Here is an 18,407-nt window from a genome sequence, read left to right as displayed (position 1 = left end):
GGGGTTGTTGTGCTTTACTTTTTGGTGGAAGCCTGGGGGAGCTTTGAGGAATTTATAATCTGACCTTTAAAACTTGACGGAAAATATAGGCTAAGAAAAAATGTTTTTTCCCACATCTATGAGGAAGTGAATTTATGTGAGAGAGAATTTAGTCTTATCACACTCATTATTATTTCCATTATGGAAAAGCATTTGTTAGTGTGATTAGGGTTGAAACTATGGGAAAACTGGGTGAACTGGGAAGATCATGGACATTACTTGAAAAACCTGTCTTTGTATGGCTACTTCCTGTGTGACTTTTACAAATTCTTTCACCACAAAGGTGAATACCTACCTGATGTGGTAGAGGGAAGAATTAAGAGAAATGCTATGTGAACTGTGCAGTCCACGCTGGGCAGTTCACTAAGTGGTAGTTATTAGAATGAAGAAGCCTGTTAAAGCAATTTCAATGAAAGTTTGGCAGAATTTGCCTTCCCCAATACATATTGAGATCACGCCATATGAAGCAAATTTTTCCTTTCATTGTATACTTGCCCCGGTTTTTCTTAAATTTTTTAACTTCATCATTAACTTTTGAAGAATTTATATATAAAAATTTCTTAAGCAGATGCCATGAGTGTAATTTTCCATGCTTCCATAGTAATTTATGAAACATTTTCAAAAGTTAATAGGGGAAAATTTCATGTAGACCCCCAGATTTAAAAAGCATATGAAGAGAAAAAGTGAAACATTCAAGTTAATGTTCCATCATTTGAGAAACCACGCTTCTTTTTCCATATTAATTGGTAGAACCTAAAAACTTTAAAGAGTAGTCAAAATAAGTATTTCTGTTGTTATAGCAGAAGTACACACTTTACCTCTTTCCATTGTTTTGAGGATTAGTTAATGGGTAGTTACCTGTTGAAAGTATATATATTCCATTTCTCTTGACTGAAGGGAGACAAGAAATCCATTTAAAAACACGTTTAAAGTTTGGTTTGGTTGGTCATTCTCCAATGAGACTTTTTTCCAGAGTTGGCCAGAAATCAGCGTCCTTTGGAGAAACAGTGGGGTCTGTAGTTGGAAGCCATGGAATGCTTTCCCCCATATTGTTCAGCGAAATCTGAGCTATTAACATTTAGCCTCAATGCTTCCATTTGGTGAGTACGACCTGGTGTTAGACTAATGCCCTCCTTCATCCTCAACACAGTAAAAGTGATGATCAGAACGGAGCATGAGGCATTGATTGCCCTGTACCTGGGCAGACCAGGAATCAGACCCACTTAGCAACCAGTAATAAGAAAATTGAAATCTCTTTTAAGACTTTAAATCTTCAGCAGCATTGATTTTTCTATGGGAAGTTAGGAAAATGTCTCACAGTCAACAATGTGTGTGCATGCTGGGAGGGTATGTGGAAAAGAGCAGAGGACGTATGTATCCCTTCTGTTTTAGTTTCTATCATCAGCAGATTTACAGTAACTTTAGTTTTTATTTTATGCCTTAATTTGTTTGAGGAGTGATTACAGACAAGGTTGGCAATGCTGAATTAAAAGAGATGTACCCTCCCCTCTGAGCATTGTGCAAGTTCCTCTGTCTCCTTGTTCTGCATTTTCTCTTAAATTTCTTTCCTTTGTTTCTGAGATCCTGGCATTGTGACCTAATAGAACGCAGGATTATTAGGAGATGAAATGTGAGCCCAGGTAGGGTTCTGCATCCAGCTCCCTGTGTGATTTTAGGAGTATTTTAAGTTATCTGTTTGGGTGTTTTACTTGTGTGTTTACTTGCTCTTTGTTGGTCTTCCTCCCTTTTAGCATTTAATGCCTCAAGACCAGGGACCTCTGTGTCCTGTCCATCACTGTATCTTCAGTTCCCTGAAAGATGTCAAGCACATGCTCAGCATCTATCAAAATTTGTCTGACTTTTGGAGTCATTTTTATCTTTGGGAGGGAGGAGGGCAAAGGAAGGTGTTTGAGGATCTCTGAGATTGTTTTCTAATCTAAAATTAGGTGATTCTCCTCTACTGTTCATACTGCTCCTTAAGAAGAGACCAAGAGAACATATAAGTTTCCATAAGCAGTCACAACAACAGTGGGGCAGGCTTTTGGGAAATTTAGCATTTTATTGAGTACTATGCTATTCCTCACTTCTATAGAAAAATGATAGTGATTTGATAGTTGATTTTCATGGTAATAATATTGAGAAGATATCACATCTGCAAATGACTTCTAAATCATTAAAAGGATTAAATTATGTCCATTAACTTATATTTTATTTTATTATATGATTATTGTAGTCTGTCTTTCCAAATTAGTAACCCAAGTATGTAACAACTTTTCTTAGATAATCACCTCTGCCCAACCTTTGGGCACAAAACTTAACCAAGGTTAAGAGGTTGTATTCCTACACATTCTTTGAAGCTCATCATGTTTATAAACTTGGATGTATAGTATGGTTATTTTGCTTTGTAATAAATATCTGATTATCAACAGCACAGATTCTTAATCATTTCTTGTGCCATGGGACCCACTGCCAGATTGCTGAAGCATTTTTAAGTGTAAAATATAAAATTCATAGATAGTCTAGAACAACCTACCTGTGTTTCTGTGGATATAAATGTGTCTGAGAAGCTGGACTGCAAAGATGTGATTGGCGATGTTTTCTCTGCTGATCAGTGGAGAGGCGTGAGGAATAGGAGCAGTTATTCCTGAAGATTCCTTTGTTGATAGTTCTACTAATATCTTTTTTAAAAATTGAAGTGTAGTTGATTTACAATGTTGTGTTGATTCCTGTTGTGCAGCAAGGTGATTCAGTTACACACACACACACACTCACGTATATGTACATTTTAAATAGTCTTTTCCATTATGGCTTATCTCAGGATATTAAATATAATGCCCTGTGCTATACAGTAGAACCTTGTTTATTATTAATATCTTAAAGGCAACTCAGTTTGGCACAAATTAAAGCATGAGGTTACTACTTACTGTTTATCTGCTGACAAATATTCCTGTTCCTCCAAACAAGAGATACCATATAGTCTGATACAACTATTTGTTCCATTTTATTCATTGAAACTCTATGGTTATAACTCTTCTCACTTGTCCACGGTTCTTACAAATACTAGGAGTGTTAGATTTGATTTTTGATCTTCAAATGTGGTGGAACTTTTTGGTCTTTAGGTGGCAATATACAGTAAAATATGATAGAAAAGGCACAACACTTCCAGTCACAGTAGTTGGGTATGAATCTTGTCACCCACTTAGCTGGCCTTGGGTTAATTGCTCCTGAAGATTCTTCATCTAGAATTTAGGACTGTGATGTTGCCCACGTCAGAGGATCTTCTGAGGGTTATGTGAATTATGTGCCAAGCATTTTATACATTATTATGTTGCTTAGTTCTCTGCCTCTCTGCCCATCAAGCTGGGGTAGCTGAGGTTTGATAAGATGGAGCTGGCACCAGCTGAGGACCCAACTCCAGTTCTGTGGTTCATAAGATGGATTTCAAACTTTGCTGGGCTTCCTTCTTAATGTGGAAGGACTTAATCAATTACTGCCATTGTCCCCTCAACTACATTACATCCTTTACTGAAGTAGTTGGATTAAAAGAGATACCACTGTAGATGTACTTGTTTCCATCCTCCTCTCCAGTCCTCAATGGTTTTAGTTGTAAATCATTTATATATGACCTAGTTGTGCTCTTTTTTCCAGATTAAAGATAAATGTACACGTGAGGGGTTTCTCTGTGTATAAAAGTGTTGGTATACATAAGGCTAGTAGAGTGAGGCTTGCCATTTATGAGGTTATCTCCTTATACTGTTCACCTCTGGACAGGCCTCTCTGTAAGAGTCGTGCTCCACAACACTGAAGACTAGTGAGCCACTTCAGTACCTTCAACTTGGGATTCCCTCATATAGCAACCTCAGATGTGTTATCTGGATCTAACCATTGACGCATTGGTCTGTACTTCAGCCATTGCTTGAAGTTGGCATGTGCATTAAGAATTATTCACCAATGGAAAATTTAAGGTTTCCAGATATAAGTGAGTGTGTGGGTAAAATGTTTGGGGAATTGTTATTCATTCATGAATCACCTTGTTACTTAAAACCTGAAGTTTGGTTACCTATGAAGCATATGAAATTGGTTGTTTACTTAACCATTGGCAAGAACTCTTTCAGAAAAGTGGAATTTTCAAGGAACTTTTTTTTCACTCTAGATTCAAAGAGGATATTGATTATCTGCATCTACTCTGCAGGATAATCCTTTGATATTATATAAAAGGCTTTAAAAAACCTAGAAATATCACTGATAGTTTATTTTTCCATTCTGCTACAAAAACAATCATGCTGAGTGGCAAAAGGAGCTGGTCCTAAACCTAGAGGGTTTATCGTCTGGGAACATTCACAATAATGGAACATTGGAAAGAGCAGATAGTATTTCATCAGTGTTTGGCTGTAACAGATGTGAAGAGAAAGGAGATTGAGAAGTAATATTTGATGTTTTCAACCACAGTCGTAATCATTAAATTTGAAAACGCAGAAAAGTCAGAAGATTTGGGAAATTCATTGACTCCTGCCATGTTTTGAAGTCAGATAACTTCATCTATAAGATAGAACCACCGCTTGGCTCCTGCAAATCTTTGGTTGCCCTTTAACTATTCCGTTATCCTAATTTTCACTTTTTTTCTAAGGCACTTGGTGATGTTGGTAGGAGTCTCATCCATAGCATCAGAAAAGGGCTTGGGCTAGGGAGAGTACAGTCCTTACATTTCAAGTTTCTAACCTCCATGAAGAACAAACTTGCTTTTCCTCTTTTGTTATGTTTACTATATTAGAAAATGCAGAGTTGAGAAGTCAGTGCAAGAAAGGAACGGTGAAAAATAAGACTTTTCATTCCTGGTTGGTGATGAATAAAATAAAACCACTTAGCTGCCTTTGGATTTGAAGTAGAACTTACACGAGAAATGTGTAAATTTTCTGTCTCTCTTATAGTAAAACCATACTTATTTAAAACAAGAGTGTCAGGGATAACAGATCTGGAATTAATTGAGTTTAGATTATCTAAAATGTTAGAGTATGATGTCAGGTATTTACCTGAGTTATGGGGAGAGATTGATTTTGATAAAGAATATGTTATTATTAACAACTCTTATTGTTGTTTAGTTGCTAAGTTGTGTCTGACTCTTTTGCAACCCCATGAGCTGTAGCCTGTCAGGCTCTCCTGTCCATGAGATGTCCCAGGAAAGAACACTGGAGTGGGTAGCCATTTCCTTCTCTAAGGGATCTTTCTAACCCAGGAATCGAACCTACAGCTCTTGCATTGAAGGCTGATTCTTCACTGCTGAACCACCAGGGAAGCCCAATAATAACTGTTGCTAGACATTAAATGTAAGAGATAAACTTATTTTTTTTGCTTGCTTTTTCATTCATTTGTTTGTTAGCCAACTTATATTGAGAACCTCCTGTATGCCTGGGTATTTTGAGGGACTTGAAGTTGGTGGGAGAGACAGATCTGTCTTCAGTGCTGCAGAGATGCTGATGGTGGGGTGAGCACGTCTGGCCAGGAGAAGCCTCGATGGTTTGTCTGCCTGTTCCTCTGTCTATGCAGCTGTTTCATGTTACCCAACCTTTCCTTCTCCTTGTTCACTGCTCAGTTACCAGAATGGCCTGGGAACCCACTTCAAGTATGTTGGCTACCATTAGGAAGTGAGCATGAACCCAACTTTTGCAAACTCATTTGGTCCCACTTTTCTGTATGCAGCATCTCACTCAGGCAAGCCAGACTTGCATGCTAACTGCATGCATGTGGGTTCACATGTATCCACATGCATTCTGTTCTATCCGCATCTCGGATCATCACTGGGCCTTGGGACAGCATTTTAAAATTTTTCTTTTGCCTCCTACCATTGAGGCTCTTCTTTCGATTCCTGTTGCTTGTAGTGCAGAAGTAGAAGGAGAGCGTTTAAGGAATTGAGGAGTTAATTGAAATTCCTGTGGAGCATATTTCAGTTCAGTAAGGGGAGGAACTACCTTCTCTATTAACTAGAGAAAAGATTGTCAAAACATAAATGTTTTTAAGAGATCCATTTTAGTTCTTGGACTCAAAACTGTACCCACCACCCCCAGCTCTCTGACTTTATGTGAGTTAGCTTAACTTTACTGAGCTTCATTCCTTTTCTCTCTCAAATGAGGATGACTGTATTTGCCTCCCAGGATTGTTGGGAGGATTTAGTGAGGTGGTAATATTAATAGTAGTAATGGCTAGGGACGTTTTTTCCTACTATGTAGCAGTTACCATTCTAGGACTTGAACATTGAGTAGCATTATGTCCGGTAGAAGGTATTAAAGCAGAGCAGCAGGTATTCAGTAAATATTGTTTGTATCTTGACTCCTTTCACATCTCTTCATAACCTATTTCTAACAGTTCATTATTTACATGTTTATTTTGCAGCATACTCAACTTTGCTCTACATAATGAAAACTTTGGAGTATAGACCAGGATGAAAATCTGGTTCACTAGTTGAACTAAGTGTATATAGTAATCGTGCTGTGCCTTGATTTTCTTATGTGCAACAGGGATGCTAATATCTATTTCTCCAGTAGTTAAGAAAGTTAACTGAGATAAATGCACCTGGCAGACCACAGGCACAGGCTGTGACCTGCGTTCTCCTCTCCCTCCCTGCTGCTCACGTTAGCGCTCCCTCTTGCTATTGCCCCCAGCCTATCTCATTTTGTTTCAATGGTTTTCTTGTTTGTGCTTCTAAAAGACACTGGTGCAAGGAAAGCAAACATTTTCTCTCTTTAACCTTTAGTGCCTTATTTTCTGGCCTCTCATCCATGTGTTTAGGCCACAGGATAGCCAAGACTACTAGGCACATACAGGTTTCTCAATAAATACTTACTGAACAGAGTAAAAGGACATGATAAAGACTCTAATTACCTGCTGTTTGCCATCAAACTTTCTTCCTTAGCTAGAGGAAAGTGGCTGGGTGGTTCTACCCAGAAGGATAGTGAAAGTGAAAATCGCTGTCTTGTCTGACTCTTTGCGGACCCCATGGACAGTCCATGGAATTCTCCAGGCCAAGATATTGGAGTGGGTAGCTGTTCCCTTCTCCAGGAGATCTTCCCAACCTAGGGATCGAACCCAGGTCTCCCGTACTGTGGGCAGATTCTTTACCAGCTGAGCCACCAGGGAATCCCAAGAATACTGGAGTGGGTAGCCTATCCCTTCTCCAGGGAATCTTCCCAACCCAGGAATCGAACCAGGGTCTGCTGCATTACAGGCAGATTCTTTACCAGCTGAGCTACCAGGGAAGCCTGTCCAGGAGGAATTAAATGCATTACTATTAAAAGAGAATTGTGGGTTTTTGTGTTTTTTTTGGATGGGGGGGGGATGTTTATTTTTTCTGTTGTTGCTTTTAAGCAGACGAGGCTGGTAGAACTTATGATAGGAGGCTCTGTTAGGTGGTATATTAATTTGCTCAGGCCACCGTAACAATGTACCATAGACTGAGTGGCTTAAACAGAAATTACTTCCTTGCAATCCCTGAGGCTATCAATTTGTTTTCTTTTAAGGCCTCTCTTCTTGGCTTGTAGATGGCCTTTTTCCTTTGCCGTCCTCACGTGGTCTTCCCTCTGCCTGTCTGTGTCCTAATTTCCTTTTCTTAAAAGGATATCAGTCATATTGGATTAGGACCCACCCATCTGACCACATTTTACTATAATTATTTTGTTACAGGCCTTGTCACCAGATATAGTTACATGTGAGGTACTGGTTGGTTGGGACTTAGCTATATGAATTGGTGGGGGTCAGGGCAGAGTATACATAATTCATCCTTTAAGAGGTGGCAACCTGAGGACCTAGCACAGTGATTTTTTCCAAGGGTCTGTGCCTGTCTGGATAAGGTGAGTGTTCCGTTGAGTCATAGCTCTAGGAAAAAATTCTAGATGAAGAATACTTGGTCCTGATATCTAGGAAAAAAAATACTTTGTCCTGATTTCTGAATAGAATTCACTAGGACTCAGCTTGATTTTTCTTTTTCTTTTTAGGCTAACTAGAGAAGTCAATATTTAGCACCTATTTTTTTCTCACCTTTGAATATCCAGTGCTTAGCTTATAGTCTGTATCAGGAAATAGTTGTTGAATTGAATACTAGTGATTTGCCTGTATGCAGAGGCAACATGCCTGAGGAAATTATCACAGTTTCATTCACCCCAAAAGGAAAAGTCTTGTCTTTTCCATGATCTTTATGGAGATTGAAGGCACATTTTTATGGTCTCAGGATTCTTAGACTGAACTCTTTCTAATGTCTACATTCTTCTGCTACAGTAGTATATTTCTTTATAAACCATAATATTTATGGCCACTGTTCCCTGAGTTGCTTATTATATTGTGCACTATTTTTGCTCCTCAGACTTTTTTATTCTTTGGAAGAACGTAGGCCTAATTTCCTTAGACATAGATCTCAAAGCTGATTTGATGACTAAATATGCTACAGTTTGTGTTATGGAAGAACAATAATTAAAATATTCAGCATAATTTTTTTTTAATTTTTGTTTTTAGTTATTTCAGAATATTCCATTTCTTAAAAATATTTTTAGTCATAAGACCTTGATTGGTTAAGGGGGTATCCCATTACAAAAGTATCCCGTTACACATGTACATGTAAATAGACTTTTTTCACAAATACCACAGAATAATTTACGATAATTAAACATGGGGCTATGAAATAGTTTTCATATATGCCAGCAATTTGTGGTTTCAAAAAGTTACTTCTCTAACTGGAAATCCATTTTTTTGATGAAGAAAAGTAATTTATATTTCAGATTTATTAATTTTTGTAATTAGTGGAAATATTTATTCTTATAAAATATAGTAATAAAAAGATAATGTTTCATCTGTTTTCTTTTTACTTTTTCTTTTCCCCTCCTTGACTAGAATTCTTACTTTTGTTAGTGCTGTTTGCTCAATTTGTTTTTCTTTAAGTGCTTTAACAAGTCAAAAACTATATGATAAAATGAAAATTATTTCTCTTCCTTCTAACTAACCCCTGTTTACCAGCCCGGGGTTGTTCTTCACATTTAGTAAGAGCCCTGTTCTTTTACTACCTCAATCAATTGTGTATGGGCTGCTTGATCATTCTAAGAATGCTTGATCATTCTGAAATAAGGAAGGTTGTAAGTTTCTAGAAAACAAATACTTCGCTTCTGTGGACCTTCCATTGTCTAGCACAGGACTGAATCAAGGTTTCATGAAAGAGGGACATCGAGAGCATGCCCTACTCTTTTCTTAATAGCTAGTGGCAAGGTAGAAGGAAAAAAGACACTATAGAATAAATGTTGATATCAGATGGTAAGAAAAACCCATATTTATACTAAAATTGTACAGACATGCTACCATATTCATGCTCTGCATTTTACACAAAGTAGAAGATGCTTGAAATAAATAAATGGAACCTAATCAAACTTACAAGCTTTTGCACAGCAGAGGAAACCATAAACAAAACACAAGTACAACCTGTGAAAGGGAAGAAAATATTTGAAAATGTTGCAATCTAAGCTTAATTTCTAAAGAAAGGAAACCAGTTTAAAAAGGGGGGTAGAAGACCTAAATAGACTTTTCTCCAAAGACATACAGATGGCCAAAAGACACATGAAAAGATGTGCAGCATCACTAATTATTAGAGAAATGCAAATCAGAACTACAAAAAAAGTATCACCTCACACTGGTCAGAATGACCGTCGTTAAAAAGTCTACAAATAACAAATGCTAGAAAAGGTGTGGAGAAAAGGGAACCCTCCTATGCTGTTGGTGGGAATGTAAATTGGTGCAGCTACTATGGAAAGAAGAATGGATGATTCCTTAAAAAACTAAAAATGGAGTTGCCGTATGATCCAGCAGTCCTGTTCCTAGGCATATATCTGGAGAAAACTCTTAATTCGAGGAAATAACATGTACCTCAGTGTACATAATAGCACTATTTATGGTAGCCAAGACATGGAAACAACATAAATGTCCATTCACTGATGAATGGATAAAGAAAATCTAGTGTGTGTGTGTGTGTGTGTGTATACACACATACATACAGTGAAACACTATTCAGCCATAAACAATGAAATAATGCCATTTGCACCAATATAAATGGACCTAGAGATTATCATACTAAGTGAAGTAAGCCAGAGAGGACAAATATATGATATCACTTATATGTGCAATCTAAAATAGGATACAATTGAACTTATTTATAAAACAGAAGCAGACTCTCAGACATGGAAAACAAACCTGTGGTTACAAAAGGGGGAAAGTGACAGGATGAAGGGAGATGAATGAGGATTTTGGGATCAGCAGATAACAAACTACTATCTATAAAATAAACAACAAAATCCTACTGTATGGCACCAGGAACTATATTCAATATTCTATAATAAACTGTAGGGAGAAAGAATGTATATATACTGTGCTTCCATGGTGGTCCACGTGGTAATGCATCTGCCTGCAGCCTGGGAGACTCGAGTTTGATCCCTGGGTCAGGAAACATCCCCTGGAAAAGGGGGTGCCTACCTACTCCAGTATTCTTGCCTGGAGAATTCCATGAACAAAGGAGTCTGGCGGGCTGTAGTCCATGAAATCTCAAAGAGTTGGACATGACTGAGTGACCAACACACACATATATTCATAGATTCGCACACTGTATAATTGAATCACTTTGCTGTATACCAGAATCTAATACAACATTGCAAATCAACTATACTTAAATTTAAAAAAAAAGATGCTTTGATAATTATTACTGTATACATTAGAGAATTTCTAATGTCATGGTTTAAGCACCATTTCACATATACCTATAACTTAGCAACCTAAATAAGGCTAATGTGATTAGCTTGCCAAGGAGAGGTTATATTTAATAAAGAATATGTAAAAAGCTACATCCTGAGCTTTAGTGGGGAGTATGACTCAGAATCTTAATTTACGGAGTTAGTGTTGCTCTATTAATGAGCTAACATAGTAAATTCTGAAGTTATTATGTTAATCAGTTCATTAATAAAGATTTTTGTTTTCTTAACATAAAGATTAATGGATATTAATTAAACCTATTTTGTACATTAAAGTACAGACTAATAGTGTTGATAAACTTGTCATTTTGTCTCAAGCAATACTTTAAAAAGCAAAGCTTAGTATAATTTTTTTTTGTTAGAATGTTTTTAGACATGATTAAGTCATTTTATTTTGGCCCCTAATCAGCCTCCTAAGGTGTAATGAGAAATCTATTTCAATATACAAGTTTAATCTTCAGTTTTGTTGCTTTCTAAGCGGAACTTTCTGTCAGTGGATGTACCTGGTTGTCTTAAGCTTGTTTAGCCCACCTGGTCTCTTTGGAAGCCCAGTCCCAGGTTCCACGTTCACTCTCGAGCCATCATTGTCGTCTTCTTTGCAGGGCCCTCACACAGGGCTCACAGGCTTCTACCTGTCCCAGCCTTACCAGTTCTGTGAGGTCCCTGAAACCTCCTCTGATTCTGCCATTTCATGCTCTTGTTCTCTGTACCCCACAGCTTTGCCTTTGGATTACAGTTTCTGTCACATTATTTCATGTCTTGCATCTCAACAAAATTGTTTGCTCCTAGAGCAGATAGCATGCAGTTGGCCACAGAGCCAGTAAATACTGGCATTGTACTGCCTTGTGTTACTTTCCTTGGTGGAATTTTTTAAAAATCACTTGAAGAAAGTATGGATAGAAAGTTAATAGGCTCATTCTGCCCATAACAAGTCCCTGGTCATAATGTCCCCTTCACAACCCCTAGCACGTCATCTGGACATCTTGGTAGCAAAAGGTGTCCTTCTTGATTTGGGATTGCTCAAGTGTTTGATCAGTGGGGATCCCCTCCTTTCATCCACAAACTTGGTTCCAGATTAAATGACCTTTCAGTACTGTCATAGTTTCTGAAGCTATAGTTTGTAAAGCCAACCTCTCTTGGTTTCTTAAAGCTTCAGTGTCATGGAACTATACTTGCTAAAGCAGGTGTGGGGTTGGCTGTTGCTGGGCAGATAATGGAAGCTCAGACCTCTAAAGCATATTTGTGACCCAGAACATCTCTTCTTTCTGGAAAACTACCAGTTGAATAATGTTATTTCTAAAATTCATTTTACTAGTTGAATTTTTTTGTTGTTTAGTCACTAAATCTTATCCAGCTCTTCATGACTCCATGAACTATAGCCCACCAGACTCCTCTGTCTATGGAATTCTTCAGGCGAGAATAGTGGAGTAGGTTGCCATTTCCTTCTCCAGGGATCTTCCTGACCCAGGGCTTGAACCTAGGTCTCCTGCATTGCAGGTGGATTCTTTACCACTGAGCCACCAGGGAAGCCCAGCTAGTTGAATCAGAGGACCAGAATTCAACATGCACTATTTTTCCCCCTAAAGAGAAGAGAAGATTAAAGTTAAGGAGGGAAACAATTAAATACTCTCTACACTCGCAGAATATTTGCTAATAATACATACTATATTCTTCTTGTCGTTTTCCCTAGGTGATTGAAGACAATACTGGAGTCCGCCGGGTGGTGGTCACCCCCCAGTCTCCTGAGTGTTACCCCCCAAGCTACCCCTCGGCCATGTCTCCAACCCATCATCTACCCCCCTACCTGACTCACCACCCACATTTTATCCATAACTCACACACAGCGTACTACCCACCTGTTACTGGACCTGGAGATATGCCACCTCAGTTCTTTCCTCAACATCATCTTCCTCCCACAATATACAGTGAGCAAGGTGAGTCGATTGCTGGCATCTGGAACTGTTGAAACTGGTTACAAAACTGAAGTAGCTTTAGAGAGCCATAGAGCCTTTGTTTCTTCTGCAATAAGCATGGTAGAGGAGGATCTATCTGCTGTGTAAAGCTCATTGGAAATTCCTAGCTTTCTTTGTCCTCAAGTTATATCTTGAGACTCTTTATATTTTTTTTAAATTCTGTCCCCATCCTACCCCACAGAGTGCAGGTAGTGGGCAAGCCACTTCTTATTTCAGAAAAGAGGCAGTAATCTATCATATGTTTCCATGTCCTGTTAACATATTTTTATATGAGAGTGGCCTGAGCCAGAGCTGCAGCACATTAGTTCTTAGGCATCCATATGGTCAAGAAGTAGAAGGGAAATTACAAATGATTTTGTGCCGCATTTCCAATGATAGAAGACAGTGAGGTCTCAGTAACCTTTGAGTTTCCTGGATGCTCTTTTGCAATCTTGGCAGAACTCAAAATCCTCTCACTGTTGACATGGTCTTCCTGAGTGCTGTTTTTAGTTTGAGAATAGCTATTAGTGCAGCCACAATTTCACTGTTTGTTAGGCAGATACTTACCTTGAAATGAAAGGAGTCTCAGAGATACTGGCATTATGTCTTATTAGTTTTGGCCTTGGTATTGGTTTAATCTGAAGCCCTTCTCTGTCAAAATGGATACTAAGAAACCAGATAAGTGAGGGTAAAATTAGACTTTAAACACTAGAACTTTGCAAAGTAATTTTCTTCTGTGTCTGACTATGAATTGCTTCAAACATTTATTATGTTGGTTTACAGATAAAGTGTATGGGAAATGTCTTCTTATTTTGGAGGATGTTATTACCTTACTTACATTGATTTTATATATATAAAATATATATATTTGTATATATATAAAATATATATATATGTGGCTATTTTAAGTGAAATTGTCAGTATCCTATTTTAACTTAGGGATAGAATTTAATTTTTTTTTTTCGCAGTAGCATTTAGAAAGAAATTTAATATAATTCAAAAGGCTTAAATGCTATTATAATAGGGTACAGAGAGGTGACAGCAAAAGACGAAATCAATACTTTAAATGCAGAGAGGCATCAATAACTTCCTATTGCTGTAGTCTTCTTGCCTAGTAACATAACACTCCAGAACATCAGACACGGGGCATATTCCATGAAAATATTTTGATAAAAACTGAAAAATTTCAGTTAGTTAAGAATAGTTTTTAAAAACATATTCAGTACTCGTACAATACACATTAAATATTTGAGTACTTGTCAGTTTTCTAGTTGGGTCTGAGCTTAGTGACAGTGTGAAAAGCCTTGGCTGTTGACTCATTACTTGATGAAGAGTGTATGACCTGCTTTATTTTAGCAGTCTTTAGTAGCATGCCACACAATTACTGTTTTGTGAATGGTGTCTTTTGTAATTTTACACAATAGTATGATTTAAGTTATTAAAATTAAGCAAAAAAAAAAAACCCCTTTTCTTCATTGAATTAGTGTTTTGATTTATTTTCATTAAAATAACACAGAACAATAATGTAAAATAAATGAAAGTGCTGTCTTCATTGATTCCTAATTAAACAGAAAACAAAAATCTTTTGCTTTATAAATAAAAATCCTTTTATATGTTCTTATACCTTAGTTCTCAGTGTGTATGCACCTAAAAGTAATTGAGATATTTAGTTTCCCAAACTGTATGCATTTTTAAAGTTCTTGATATTTTAAAATATTACTCAACCAGTACTCATGGTGAATATTTTAAGTCTCACGTGTAATATCTTGAGATATTTAAAGCCTTTCCCATTCTTTTTCTGTGTTTAAACATAATTTACTTGGGCATGCACTCTGTGAATAGAATTGTGTTTCTCTAGTAAAAATTGGTTATCTTGTAAAGATTTGCTTTTTTAAGGTCTTCCTCAAGCTATGTGAACAGAAAGAAAATGAAAAGTGGAGCTTTACCATTCAACAGTTGAAACGTTGGTTGTTCAGTTATGTAGGGTGACTTTACATTGCTGATGTGCCTAGAACAGTGCTGGTTTAGGTCTTGTGTCCAGATAAGTAATTGGAAGTGTTCCCTAGTGACGCTCAGAAGTACCTGAATTTGGATGGTAATTTATATGATCCCTCTGTGCATGTGGGACCTTTTTTTTTGTTATAAATATGTAAGGACCCAGTATCTGTGTTCTGTATTATCATTTTTATTAGTATCTAAATATGATTTTTAATTGCTTTAAAAATTTAATTTTAAAATAGGTGTTTTCCCCTCATATCATAAGATTATTTCACAGGCTTCCATTTTCTTCTGAGCCATGTAAAAATATGGATAGTGAAGCCAGGTGACATTCTACTGGTCGGAGTGTCTTGTCTGCTGATTACCCCAGAATACAAGTTTAAAACAGTAGATGGTTATGTCTGGAGCCAGGTTGCAAAGGTGGCTTATATATAGCTCTATAATCTCTTGAGCATTTTCCTTAATTCTGTGAGCTTTGATTATTTTTAATGGAAATTTCTCATCTCTTCATTATAGTAGATTTTGTTCAAATGTCGGCTCTTCTAGATGGCACAAATAACCTCTTATATTCTTGTTGCTGTATATTTTCCAGTAGAAATATTCTGTCTGTAAGGATAAGCATACATTTAAATGTTTTGATTCTGAGGACTTATTATTTAAGGGGACATTTGTTTGTTAATTCTTTTTTTGTAGATTGCAACTACTAAGAACAATTGACAGGCAGAATCAAGCTTAATTATATGTTAAACTAGAATATGAACTCTTGATAGAAAAGACTCTTTAATATTTTGCTTAATCTCTGGAACATTTCTGAACACACAATATAATTTTTTAATGCTTAATTATTCCTTTATTGGTTAGAAATGAATGGGAGTATTTTAAACATGTATAATATGCATACTGCTGTCTTAAAACTATTTTATACTGTATTTACTGTAAAATATGTTAACTTCCTCCTTCAGCAGACAGGTCATTTGACCATCCAGGACTTTATTGTTGAAGATGTAGACTGTTTGCCTTTCTCCTAACCGTTCTTTTAGAAATCATACCACTCTATGGAATGTCGAGTTACATCACCCGAGAAGACCAGTATAGCAAACCGCCGCACAAGAAGCTGAAAGACCGCCAGATCGACCGCCAGAATCGCCTCAACAGCCCGCCTTCCTCGATCTACAAGAGCAGCTGCACCACCGTGTACAACGGCTACGGCAAGGGCGGCGGCGGCGGCGGGGGCGGCGGCAGCGGCGGGGGCCCGGGCGTTAAGAAAGCGGAGCGGCGGGCGAGGAGCAGCCCAAAGGCGAATGATGCAGACCTGCAAGGTACTGTTCAGAGAGGTTTGCCATCAAGAGTGAATTACGAGCTTTACAGAAGTTTATACCATGGCAGTTGGTCTTTCTTCTGCGAATGATAGGGTAGACCTTCTCTCTATCTTTGCTTAGCAAGAACAGGATATTGTATCAGCTCTTTTTTATTACTGCTTCATGGCAGAAATATTATTTCTTTGGCCACGTGGGCCATGTGACAGTCTACTTAATCTCAGTAACAACTCTCTGAAAGTGTTTTCACATTGGCTTACTTCTGTTGTTTCATTAACTAGGCAGATGTGGAAGAGAGTCTAAGTAAAACCAAATGTAGGGCTAGTTTAAATCTCTGCATAATTATACCTCATAAAACCAGATGTAATTAATTCTATACTGTAGTAAAATTTATCGTCTTGTAAGGCAGTGTATTTCTGGCTTCCTCATCAGTCATTGTTGAATGCCACCTTTGGCATCTTGAATGAAGTATTCATAGACCAAGAATGAGAAGGAAGAAATAGTGTCACCATGTCCAGATAGAGAGGTATCAGCTCAAAGGGCATGTTGGGTTTTTTGTTTTTGTTTTTATTGTAGATTAATTTTGTGGCTGTAGATCAGTTAATTTGGGGAAGAAGGTATGTATGTTGTAAATGATGTTTTTAGATGAGATTTAGACACAGCCTGTTCTTAACTCCACAGGAGTGAAAAACAAGCCTTTTATATGGGTATATGTAGAAGATTGACTTAAGGGAAGACAAAGAAGAACATTTTGATAAGTTAGGTGAGATTACAGATGTAGATAAACAAAGACATGTAAAAGACAAGGTCAGAACTGACTATAATACAGTTAAATATATTCCTTCCTTTTTGGACCTCAACCAGGTAGAAAAAGGCACTGTGTGTGTGAGAATATGTTTGTGAATGAAAACTAATTAGTGTGTGGTTAATTGTGTAGGGAAGAGTGGCCTCTGTCAGGGCTAAGGAAAATTAGGTAAAACCACAGACTTCAGTATCAGCATTTCGCCCCATGTTATTTACATGAGTGAACTGTAGCATGAAAAAGAGTAATAATAAGATATAGTGAAAAGCGAACAGTAATTTCTCCGAGTGAAATGAATTATAGATGCGTTTCATTTTGTTTTTTATTCTTTTCTGTATTTCCCAAGTTATATTTAATTATCATGCATTATTATAGCAATTATTAAGCAAAGCATAAATAAATATATAAGAGAAACCCAAGATTTAAGAGACTTTTAAACAGCTCCTAGAGGAAAGTACTATGTCTGTTATATAGAGTAAGTTTTAGTTAGATGATACTATAATTTTTTTTTTTTTTTGATGATACTATGATTTTTAAGTTTGAAATTCAGGTATTAGCAATGTTGTAATTTTAAATCATGGCATATAAAATAGCTCATACACATACACACAAACACAAAATTAGAAATAGGTTTATCTAAGGAGAATTTTAATCTATAGAAAAGAGAAAAAATGTATTAGCTGTCTTCAGAGAGCTTACCAAGTCTGAAGACCTTGATTACTTGATTCATTCTTTAATGATTTTTGCCCTGCCTTGTATCAGAAAAGATTTAAGACAGGTGACATAGATAAATATAATACAGATAAGTAAAATAAATTTAGAAAGATCTAAGAGGCTGAGAGATTATAAGAGAAGGTAAATAAGATGAAGGAGGGTTGAGGTTAGCATACAAAATTAATGTATTATGAATTAACTGCTGCAAAACTAAGTACCTTCCTTATGTGTGCAATTATTTCCTTTTGTATATACTTAAATATGTAAGCTACCCTATTTTTTTAATATCCTATCATAGCTATTAGATAGAAAATGGATTTGCATTGAAATCAACACTGAAATGCTTGTTAATGTGCATGTGTTTATAGGCATTTTGTCATTTTATCTTATGACAGAGAATATAATTATTCTGAGCACCTCAAACTCTTTGCTGTTGTGTAGAAAACATGTTACCATGTTGGTAACAGTGAGATTACTCTTGCTATGGCCTTTTAGAAGTGTGTGCTTCACAATGAAAAGAGAAAATATTTTTCTCTCACCTTCAGTTCAAGCGCAGTGTGTTACCCCTGTTCTCATCTCACTATTTGCCTCCTCAGAATCAGTCCAAGTGCTACTCTCCAGGTGGTTTAACCATGAAAGATAAATCAGATGGAGTATTATCTTATGTACTCTAGTTCATTCCAGTAAGGATCTGAGGGAGTTTACATGTTGTGTAAAAAATATGTATTTACCCAAATGAATTGAAAATTTATATCCTGACCCCCCAAATGCACATGTATGTTTAGAGCAACTTTACTCATAAGTGCCAAAACTTGGA

At 36.9% G+C, this 18,407-nt stretch overlaps 1 protein-coding gene across 6 annotated transcripts in view; it reads left to right on the top strand.

The window, feature by feature from the left end:
* Positions 1 to 18,407, top strand: part of FNDC3B (fibronectin type III domain containing 3B) — a 350,375-nt gene that overhangs the window by 191,922 nt on the left and 140,046 nt on the right. For all 6 annotated transcript variants that reach the window (XM_065942284.1, XM_065942279.1, XM_065942281.1 and 3 more), the window contains 2 exons: positions 12,499 to 12,742; positions 15,799 to 16,077. In XM_065942284.1, the coding sequence (XP_065798356.1) occupies positions 12,499 to 12,742; positions 15,799 to 16,077 (523 nt within the window). The remainder of the gene's footprint in view (positions 1 to 12,498; positions 12,743 to 15,798; positions 16,078 to 18,407) is intronic.

This window comes from Muntiacus reevesi, chromosome 8 (genome assembly GCF_963930625.1).
Source record: "Muntiacus reevesi chromosome 8, mMunRee1.1, whole genome shotgun sequence".
Lineage (NCBI taxonomy): Eukaryota > Metazoa > Chordata > Mammalia > Artiodactyla > Cervidae > Muntiacus > Muntiacus reevesi.
This window is presented reverse-complemented; position numbering and strand designations above follow the sequence as displayed.